This window comes from Glycine max, chromosome 13, assembly GCF_000004515.6.
Source record: "Glycine max cultivar Williams 82 chromosome 13, Glycine_max_v4.0, whole genome shotgun sequence".
Lineage (NCBI taxonomy): Eukaryota > Viridiplantae > Streptophyta > Magnoliopsida > Fabales > Fabaceae > Glycine > Glycine max.
Genome location: NC_038249.2, coordinates 37,351,806 through 37,363,501, shown reverse-complemented (window position 1 = coordinate 37,363,501; position 11,696 = coordinate 37,351,806). Strand labels below are relative to the sequence as shown.

The 11,696-nt window shown below is 32.2% G+C and overlaps 1 protein-coding gene across 1 annotated transcript; it reads left to right on the top strand.

Moving 5' to 3' along the window:
- The first annotated feature begins 3,608 nt into the window (after positions 1 to 3,608).
- Positions 3,609 to 11,696, top strand: LOC100780486 (MLO-like protein 11). The gene is made up of 15 exons (XM_006594718.4): positions 3,609 to 4,706; positions 5,232 to 5,289; positions 5,439 to 5,674; positions 5,775 to 5,891; positions 7,068 to 7,128; positions 7,825 to 7,919; positions 8,563 to 8,637; positions 8,788 to 8,873; positions 9,248 to 9,297; positions 9,537 to 9,577; positions 9,813 to 9,983; positions 10,077 to 10,112; positions 10,370 to 10,437; positions 10,656 to 10,716; positions 10,992 to 11,696. Exons 1-15 carry the CDS (start codon positions 4,581 to 4,583, stop codon positions 11,346 to 11,348), a joined length of 1,638 nt encoding a protein of 545 aa, XP_006594781.1. The 5' UTR covers positions 3,609 to 4,580; the 3' UTR covers positions 11,349 to 11,696.

The following is an 11,696-nucleotide window of genomic DNA, read 5'->3' as shown; positions in this document are numbered from 1 at the left end:
TGTTAATGAGAGTTTGGAGAAGCCTGGATTGATTTTATTGTGTTAATGTATACGTGGGAAAAGAACAGAACGAAAACTAGTGATAGTATTGTCACCCCATCCACGTTGTTTTGCCATTGGCTTCGTGTATGGATCTATAGTCATGAAATTTGTTGTCTTTGTCCCAAATAAATACGTTGTCCCTGCATGCTAAATGATGCATCTAAAATTGCCCAAATCCCATGTTCTGTGCCCAAAAGTTGGCATGATGTTATACTTCGTTCAAAATTGGCGGTCTAATGACTTGACATCTGGTAGCAACCTTTTGATGTGATTTATGCATATATTTAGAAGCTAAAAAGCGTAGCTGCAGGTAAGATTCAACAGGGTTGCAATTATTTAGAAGGTAGGCCGAAGCTTTAAACAGCCTGGCCATGACCATAGTCATAGATGGATATTGTTAGATTCCAAGTTTGACATTTTTGGCAGTTTGGATTGATGTTGAAAAGGGAGAAAGATGTATGAACACTATGCTATTTGATACTTTGAGATAGAAATGTAACTTGAGGTGCACCAAAGTAAGTCGTGTTAAGTAATTCTGACCCATTTATTTTGTGGACAAGTCCAGTTTTGCCTGTTTATTTGTTGGTTTATGCAGATCGAATTAACTTGAATACTCAATTATAGATGTGTTAAGAAAAGAGATAATAATAATAATAATAATAATAATAATAATAATAATAAATGGATTTTTTTCACATTAAAATGAGTGTTTATGGTATATGGGTCTGCACATATCATTATCATACCAAAATCGAAAGAAATTCTTAAAAGTACATATACTATGTTAGACCGAGTCTCTCTTAATAAGTAAATTTAGTACACTTTTATTATTTTGGGCCCCGACTTTCCAAGCGAAGCTTTTACAACCACACTTTAGAGGTAAGTATGTGAACTCACTCCATTTAATATTTTTTTGTATGAATGTTGATATTGATGTTAAATTAATAATTTTAATTCAGTAGAATAAGTTCATAAAATTTATGTAATTTAAAAATTAATTAATATTACATCATTTTTTTAAAATATAAAAAAGTCACTATCAAATGATATATTTGTGAATATTTAATTTATCTCAAAGGACAGAAGCAGAGTTAAACTAGGACAAAATTTTCCACTTCTTTTTTCTTTTTTGGGTTTGTCATCCCTTCTGCGCTTTTTAGCCTTTACTGTGGTCGGCGCTTTGTGATGAGTTTGAATTTTGATGCAAAAAGGTTTTTTGGGCTCCGGCACTTCACTTTTGCCTTTAACATTGAAGTCCAGAGTTGCAGTGATTATTTTCTTCACAATAGCAGCAATACTAATCACAAATGTTAACTTTAAGACTTTGATATAGTTGATTTAGGTGGGTAGTTGAGATAAGAGGATGGAAACAGAAGATATATATACATATATATATATATATATATATATTCGAAATTGATGTTGTTTGATTAAGATATATATGTGAGGAGAGAAAATAAAAGTAGGTAGGTTTTACATGAAAATATTTTTCTAGTTTAGTGAAATAGTGTGTAGATGAGTATCAACAGTGATTTTGTGTGTAAAAATTAGTCATTGATTCAATAATTTGGAGAAACATGCTTGACAGGAACGAATGCAGGTTAGAGACTATAAGAGTAATTGTCCCATCAAGATATATTTTTTTCTTCTATGTATTTGATAAACAAAATAGAGATTTTTTCCCTATAAGAAAATAGGTGTTGCCTCCATAGATAATCTTTGTTTTAGATAAATGTAAAAATTTATAATTAAGAGATAAAAATAAATTGATACTAATTTTATTGTTTTATCTTTCTAATTTTTATTATTTTATTCTTATAATACTAAACACATCGCATAAAATTGGTGAGACTTATAGTAATTTGTAAAAACTTATAAGTAATTTGAATTTTTATCATAAAATTATATATTTCATAAATATATAATATTTTCTTCTTCTAAAGATTATATATATATGTGTGTGTGGGGGGAGGGGGGGGGGGGGGGGGGGGGGGGGGGGGGGGGGGGGTTATCGTCACTGATAAAAATTATTTTCTTGTTGCCATTAAACAAATTTTCTGGATCCATCCTTGACCCGTGCTATCTAATTCAGGAAAAAGAATTATTCTAGTGCGTTGTGTGATTTTCTCTTTCACTATGTTTGATAATTGATTTTGTAAAAAAAGGTTTGATAATTGATTATGAAATGTTTGATAACGGATTATGCATTGTTTGCTAAATATTTTTTTTTTCCAATCCAATTTCTATCATCTCCTTCCATCTAAAAAAAAATAACTTCACAATATTATTTTTCAATTTTCCTTCTATTTATTTTTTAAATCAAACAACCCAAAATTTTACCTTATTTCTGATTAGATGAGTGTAAAATTCTTTGCAGACTCAATATATTTTAATTAATTATTTTATATATAGTTAAATTAAACATTAATTCACATCATGTGGCATATGTCAATAAATATTCACGCTGGTTTTTAAGCCATTAAATAAATAAATCGTATATATAGCTAGATACACTTCGTAAAAGAAAAGAAAATCCTAATTAATTCAGCTTTCAAAGTGATTTGTGGCACCGACATGTTTGAATATGAATTTAGATTTGGACGAAACCTAACACTCTTAACATCACCAACTTGTGTGGCCTTGTGAGACGTTATCACTGACTTGACATCTCTAACAAATCGCAAACATCTAGAACTTCATTCATGTGTATTGTCTTAACAGTGTTTATATCCGAAAATGCTACATAATCGAATTTTTTATTAAAGTTTTTTAAAAAATAGTATTATTATTTTCTTTTAAATGAACAATAATTTCTATCACATTTATTTATTACTGAATTCTTTCCAAGTTTGTACTCTCTAACATTAGCAAATAACTTCTCAGAGTATATAATAAAATATTTGAAGAACTGCCAACCGTTACTCACCATTTATAGATTAGAAAATAAAATTCATTTTGACCCAAACAAGTTATTATAAAATAATCACAATAACAATAACAATAATAATAAAGTGTAAAAAATGTTTCGTTGATGCAGCAACGACAAGTGCGGTAGACATATAATGCAGCGCGAAAAAAGATAGTAAGGGAAACACGTGCATGCTGCATGAACATTACATTGCTAGCTTATCATCATTATGGGATAATAGTACTTTATGTTTTTTAATCATATATTATTAATATATTATAGGGAAAAGTATATACCGACTTCATCAAGTTTAATTGATTATCTTTTAGAAAGATATTTTCTTTTAATTATATTTTCTTTTATCTATAACAATCAACTCAAGACTATAGTCAAAAGATTCACATCCAATTTTACTCGAAGAAATAACGACTAACATAAAGTAACATAATTGAAAGTTAATCTTTCTGTTATATAATTCAATATCTCATTATATGAAAAGCATATAATAAGAGAGGTTTGACCCAAAAAAATACTTTATTATATAATCTGTGAGTAAGAGTTGGCAAGCACCTGTGGCCCAGTGAAGAGATACCGAACAGTGTGCATTGCATTGGCATTGACATAATAATATTGCAGCTGGAAAAGACGCGCTTTGCCCCTCGCAGTTTATATGGGAATCATAAAAATGCATGTAGTTTTTGGTGAACTCATTCAATGTATTAGGAACAAACAAAACAACTAGTACTAGTTTGTTAGTTACAGCTTGTGACTGAGAGAGAAAGAGAGAAAGAGAGGGATCTTCAGATTTAACTTTTCTGGGTTCACTTGTTACAGCGTGACAAGTTCCATTCTGAGTTTCCTAGATTCCTGACAGGGTTTTAAGGTTGTGGGTACTTGATGTTGGGAAAAAAGGTGTGGCCTTTACTCTCATTGGAGAATGTCTGAATCTGCTTGGCACTGTCGTTGAAGTTGAACCATGAAAAAATTAGCTACTATAAGAGGCAGTAATGTGCCTTTGGGAATGTGAGCATGATTTGCAAATGGGGTTGCTCTGAATAGTTTCACAAGAGCTCTCAGCCTCTCAGGAAGGAAAAAAAAGGCCTTGTTTTTTTTTTTTTGGAGAAAGTGAGAGTGAAAAAAGGTCAAGGAAATTTCTTTTCACCATCTTTTTTTATACGGGAAATAGTTTTTTTTTTTCCTTTTCTTCTGGAAGAGTCTTTGATAGTTATGGAAGATTTTGATATGCTGTGAAGAGTTTGCCAAAGTTCTCTTTGTTAGCAAGTGATATTGGTTTGTGCCTTATGCTCAAACCTGGAAGTCAATGGTGGAGAGATTAGAAATTAGTGCTTTCATTTGGATCCTAATCCTTTGTTTTGTTGTAACTTTGTATGTCAATTAGGAATAAAGATTATTAACTGTTATTGTTTGTTGATTGGTGACACTGCCATTAGGATTTCTATTTGTAGGATTCAGTATTATCTCACTGATTTATAGGCTGATTAAGCGGTGTTCTATGAGTTTTGTTTGTATAATTTTTGAAGTAGATCTTCAATGAGACCATATATTAAGTCCTTGGATTTTTAGGGCATAGCCATATTTAAGGTTTGGTCTGTGATTTGGGTATTTCAAAATGGAAGAAAATTCACAAGAAACACGGTCTCTGGCTTTGACTCCTACATGGTCTGTTGCCACTGTGTTGACTGTCTTTGTTGCTGTCTCTCTGCTTGTGGAGCGTTCCATTCACCGTTTAAGCAATGTAAGTATTGCCACACTAAAATCTTTATTGAGCTTTGTTGGTTCTTGATGTTAATCTCTGTAGTGTAGCAAACCATTGCATGTAGGAATTGGAATGTTGTTCAATTTTTAAGGTATTTTGGAAACTTGTGATTAAGACTTCAGCTGCTATCAGACTTGTTAATGAATTGAGTAATAGAAAGGCAGCGATGAAAAAATAAAAAGAGAAAAAATTAGTATTTTCCCTAACTACTGCTTAGATGTGGTTAGAACCTTCATTTGTGGTTTTAATGTATCTCTAACAAACTTTATTTGAATATGCATTATTTCCAATAAAAAAATAATTACACTGGCATGTATAGATTTAAAATTTTCCTTTTTTGTTTAAACTTTAAGGCTTGATTCTGTCTTAATTAATCATATATTTGTTTTACTTGGTGTAGAGTAGAACAATCCATTTATTAGCAAGTGTTAGTGAATAAGACGTTCTTTGTGGTTGCCTTTGGCATGAATTCTGATGTGTGATTCTATTTTTCTGTGCCTGCAGTGGCTGCGTAAAACTAATCGAAAGCCATTGCTTGCAGCTCTAGAGAAGATGAAAGAAGGTGTTATGCATTAAATTATAATAGAAATCCTTTTACATATACACAAGGATTCTTTTTTATTTATTGATCTTTACTGATTTTACTATGTTGTAAAGTAACATGTCTCATTTTTCTGATCAATTCTCTTTATTTTGCAATTTTATCTTCAGAGTTGATGTTACTCGGATTTATATCACTCTTATTAACAGCTACCTCACGCATGATAGCCAATATTTGCATTCCATCAAAGTTCTACAACAGTGCTTTTGCTCCATGCACTAGATCTGAGATTGACGAAGAAATGGAAGATAATGGCTCTGAAGAGCGTAAATTATTGATGGCTTCTTCTTATCCACACTTAGTTAGAAGGATGTTGAATGGAATAAATAGCAGCACCTGCAAAGAGGTATGGGCAATATACCTTACCTGTATAAAATTTGACTATCACTAGCTTTTACTGCTTTTAATTAATGTAGGTTAATTTGCATTTGGTTTATCTTGCTTAGGGTTATGAACCATTTGTTTCGTATGAAGGCCTAGAGCAGTTGCACCGATTCATTTTTGTCATGGCGGTAACGCATATATCTTACAGTTGCCTAACTATGTTGTTGGCCATTGTGAAGGTGAGTTATTGTTTTTTATTCATAGATGAGGCCTGCAGTCTGCCACACATTTATCATTGTTGCAAAAAAATGAGCCAAGTATTAGTTTTCTGTTTCAAAATGTGCTTGGGTTTTCACATTGGATTTGATACTATATTAGTATATTTCCTTGTGAATAATACAATATATCAAACACAACAATACATCAATACATTATAATACATCCCAGTTAATATCATTCAGCGTTTCATTATCTTTTATATCCCTTCCTCGCTATCTACTTTAAACCCAAAAATTTGAACATACTCCATCAGTGTCATGCAGCTTATTGTAGCTTTTTCTTATGAAAAAGGGTTCAACAATCAAACTATCACTTTGATACTTAACCATATGAGCAGAGTGTCTGACAGGTACCTGCAAAAAATATAGTCAAGAAGCAGAGAGAGAGAGAGAGAGAGAGAGAGAGAAGGAAAGAAAAAGTAATCTGTATTGAAATTCAAGTATCAAGCCCGAAGCAAAGGAATTCAGGTTCCGATTATAGTTTTTGTGTACAAATGCAGAAAGAAAATGTAAGGGTCTCTAGACAATTCAAGAGGTGCATAGTCTCTCCCAAATCCAAACCAAATTCCTGTTCCCCCAATCACAGTCCTTGGGATTATTCTCTCCTCCTCCAACAAACTCACACACACCCCTCTTCTCACTACTGCTAACCGGGCAGTTATTTATTCTTTTATCTACCCTGGCCAGGATCAAGTGCATTACACTGTATCGAACTGAGCAAAATTAGGGAGAAATATGGGACCGGAATTGTCATCGAAAAGAGTATATAGGTAATGTATTAGAAAGGTATATGCAATACCAAAAAAGAAGTATAGAGAATATATTATTCAAAGTAAAAGTGCGGAGATTACACCTATGAAAAGTACGTAATCTATGAAAATTATTCATGCATGCTTTTTATAAATAAATAATAAATCTGTTTTTCAGTTATATTTTAATTTTAGAATGAGTCAATGAGTGAATTCCTTTCTGTTCAATATTTTAAATTAATTTAAATTTATATTGCATCAAGAATAATAGTATGAAACATTATCATTAAAATATTTTTAAGTTTTATTTAGTTGGCTCTGTGGTAAAGCATTCAGGTGTTATCATTTTGGATTTTGTTTGAATAATAACACTAGTAGTTTAAACCAGATTCACAGTTGGAGAGTGTGGGAGGATGAGGCTCATATGGATCGGCATAATTCATTAACTGGTAAGCACAATACTTCTCAATGTGCCTTTGAACGAAAACTATTTTCTATTTGTTTTGTATTATTCTGTTTAGTCCTTTGAAATGTTGTTTCCTCTTCTATGATTGACTATACAAACTTATGAATCATCTCAATCAGGTTTGTGTAGGTAATATAATCCATGTTATATAATTAACATGCAAAAGCAATTTCTGTGTTTCATCTCTCTCTCTTTCCCCCTCCCCTAAATCATTTTAATGATCCGGTTGAGCAATTATGTTGATTTTTGGCTTGGTAGCCACTCAAGTTCAGACAAATAAACAAGCATTTTGGATGACCAAAATCTCCCAGATTGAATCATTCAGTGATTTATGATAGATGGAAATTCTAATATATAAATGTATCTTTACCTGTCAGCTCAAGCTTTTATGGTAGTTGGTCCTTGATGTCGTATTACATTTATGATCAATTGATCATGTGGTCAGGAGTTTGATCCTTGCCTTAATATTTAATTTAAATTTAGTTCTTAATTATTGTCCACGCTCTATGCTCAAGAGCTTGTATAAGGGAGCATGTTATTGTTAGACATGCTCATTTACCTCTGTGCCCAACAGTTTAGGCCTTTAGGAGAGTTGGTCATTGACAAAAAAAATACGGTCATGTAGTGCATATTTAAAACATATTTAGTAGTTGATTTGTCAATTCTTTTGTTGCAACAGAAATTACAAAAGAGTTGACCATGCGAAGGCAATCAACCTTTGTCAAGTCTCATGCATCAAATCCATTGATCAAAAACAGTTCCCTCATTTGGGTGGTAATTACATATCTCCACTTGTTTTCTTGTTTCCATTTGGTTTCATTTCATTTATGTTTTTTTCCTTTTAATATGCCTGTCTTCATTAGTTTCTTAAATTTATTTGATGAAAGAAGATATAAATAATGTTTGCAATCAGAATATACACAAAAGATTTTACCATCTTTGCATGATTAACTTGGCTAGACTTCTTACCTTTTGATCAATTTGCTTTCTCAAACAAGTTGTGCAAGAGGAGTTTGTTGCAATGGTCAATTAAGTTAGCTAAATCAATACAAAGTTCTTCTCTCAAGGAAGCAAGTTTATGGAGTAAAATAAAATCAAAATTTTAATGATTATTTTTTTGAAGTGGTAAAAGTAAAACATATGAGAATTCAATTTGTGGTTCTCTAAATACTAAATGCTAATAGTTCATGGGGGCTAATCGCATGAATTTTTTATAACTATCAGCATCTTTTTGAGAACAAACTTTATATGAATCTTAATTGTTACCTTGTACTCCCTACTCAATTTATATCATTTTAACCATCTAGTTCAATGTTATGTGTAAAAAATCCTGATTTTACAAATCCAGGTTTCATTTTGAACCATTTACTCAGTATAATTGTATATCTATCTAATTTTAATTTTGATTAAGTTGTAGACATGCTTTTTCCGTCAATTTGGGCGTTCTGTGGTTCGTGCGGATTATCTTACGCTTCGCAAAGGCTTCATCATGGTATGCAATATTGTTATAATATTTGTCTTAGGTATAGATGGTCTTTATTTTTATTTTTTTGGTCTAGACCACAAGTAACCTCCATTGGAGGCGATCCTGTTCGAGCCTAATGTGGTTCTTATATCAGTTTGTTTTCATTTTTCATGGCAGAATCACAACCTTTCATTAAAATACGATTTTCACAGCTACATGGTTCGATCTATGGAAGAGGAATTCCAAAGGATAGTTGGTGTGAGGTTAGTAATAGTTGAGATTCAGCAGTCAGTTTCATGATTTTCTCTTTTAGTACCAGTTTCAGTTCATCCTGTATTATAAGATCTCTAGTGCAATTTTATGCATTGTGCATGCCATGATCTTAAATTTCCAAGATGACCTGTTTTACTAAATTGTTGGAAAAAAATTCCATACATTTATATTTAGTGTTTTAAGAGGTAGTTTAAATTTCCCATTCCACATTCATTTGAAATAATCAATAAAAGGAGAAAAGAATATAATGTCTTCTTTTAAACATCTTGGACTTGTTCTTGTTACATTTTGTTGCTTTAGTTTTTCACAAACTGATTCTCATGGAGAAGTTGAAAGCTGATTATGTCTTTTAAATCTCTTGCAGTGGTCCACTCTGGGGATTTGTTGTTGCCTTCATGCTTTTCAACATTAAAGGTACCCTATTATAAACAGTCTAGGTGAAAAACAGTTTACCATCTTTTCTCTTGATTTTAACATTATACTTGATCTCTGTCCCTTCTCTCAAAAAATCTCCTTGTTATTGATCTTTCTTTTGGAAATTGCTTCTACTTTCAGTTGCTTTTCTCTTAAGATTACTCGAAACATTATGATCAGATCATACTTAGTTTTACATGCTGTTGAAACTTACAATTTTTTTTTTGGGTTTATCGCAGGATCTAATCTATATTTCTGGATAGCTATCATTCCTGTATCTGTAAGTTACCTTGCAAATTCCTTCATTTCTTTTTTAACTTTTGTTCCAGAACCATTTAGATGTTGTGAATGGCTCTTTGCGAAGTAATTGGTGAATGAAACAGAATGCTTGTGGTGAACATGCATAAAAAATGGCCTTATTTACTGAAATGTTATATGATTTTTATACGCTAAATAAATTAGTTGCATAAATTATTGATGTCATTCAACAATACAATCATGTGTTTCATGAACAGCTTGTGCTCTTGGTGGGAACAAAACTGCAGCATGTTATTGCAACCTTGGCACTGGAGAATGCTGGAATTACAGGGTTCTTCACAGAAGCAAAGTTGAGGCCTCGTGATGAACTTTTCTGGTTTAATAAACCTGAACTATTGCTATCGTTGATCCATTTCATTCTCTTCCAGGTTGGCCATGGTTTGTCTACATCTTATGCGATAATTTCTTACTGAAACTTGTTATTTTCTTATTAATTTCTGATTCCTTGCTCTTTTTGGCAGAATGCATTTGAGCTGGCTTCATTCTTTTGGTTCTGGGTATTTCCTTATCCATTTTACATCCTAGAATTAGACCATGGACATGGAGTAAAAGAAATCATATCGTTTAAGTTTCAACTGAATTTTGATTGCTTGGAAATGAATTATCCAAAAATGAGAGTAAGATTCAGTTTTAGGGAGTTAAAATAAAATAAAATAAGATAAACTTTATATTTGTGTTAATGAATCATAATACACACTGCAACTTTGAATTTTTGCATTTGACTAAACTAGTAAAATGTCTTTTTTGACTACAGTGGCAGTTCGGATATTATTCCTGCTTTATTAGGAATCACCTTCTCCTTTATATAAGGCTAATATTGGGGTATGCAAAAATCATCACTACTTATTTTTTTTTCCTTATTCAGGATTTTATGCCATGTTATACTTGTGTAAACTAAGTCCGTAAATAATTGCCCTGTCATTATTTTAAATATAAAATAACTATTTAATGTAAAATGTTAGTGTTGGATATTTATTGGCTTAGTTTACACAAATTGATAAACCAACCATGCGCCTTATATCTTGTATTCAACTGTGTAGGTTTGCAGGACAGTTTCTTTGCAGCTACAGCACCTTGCCACTCTATGCACTTGTTACACAGGTAAGAAACCCTGGATGTAGAAAAAGGAAATATAAGTTTAAGTCTGACACTAAATGACGTGTTTGTAGTTTTGGAGGTATCAAATTATGTAAATGGCATGCCATACCTGAGTTTCATTTAGACAATACTTCTAATAAGTAGTTCACTGCACAAGATTGCTATCATAATTGGCTTTGATTAAGAAATAATGAATAATCTGTCTTGTGTTACTTGATGTTACTATGACAAATGCAACATTAATGTTCCATGCAACATCTTTCCAATGTTTATTTCAGATGGGAACAAACTATAAGGCAGCATTAATCCCACAGAGAATAAGAGAAACAATTCATGGATGGGGTAAGGCAGCTAGGAGGAAGAGAAGACATGGCATGTTCACCGATGACTCCACCATTCACACAGACACAAGCACTGTCTTGTCCATTGAAGAAGATGATCAATTAATTGATACTCCTGAAGTAGAATTACAACAAGTAAAAGCTGTTACAGCTACCCCTTCTCCCATTGCTAATGAAACTTCAAGTAGGGCTGTTACACCCCTCCTAAGACCCTCTGCCTCAATATCTTCAGTGCAATGCTGTTCCAAAGCTGAAGCAATTCCAAGATGCTCCTCTATGCCAAGTGGAAGATAAAATGTGAACAATGGTTGGAGACCAATGAAACTAGTCAAATGGTACATTGATAAAGATGGCTTTTGTATGATTATCAAAGATGTATAAAATGACTACTTATAGTTCCCTTTAAAAAAGCTTTACAAGGTAATAGTGCTTTTGGACATTACTAATTTATGTGGGACAACTATCAACGGGGTGACTATTGTATCTTGATGGCAAGAAGTAGACCAAGTATATTGTAACTTTCTTTTTTCCTTTTTGGATTTGAAATAGTGTAAATTAAAGTTGATTATACATCAAAGAAAATGGATGTCAACGCAGCCTGTAGAACTCCTGTTGTCAATGCAATTTTGTTGCAGTACTCAA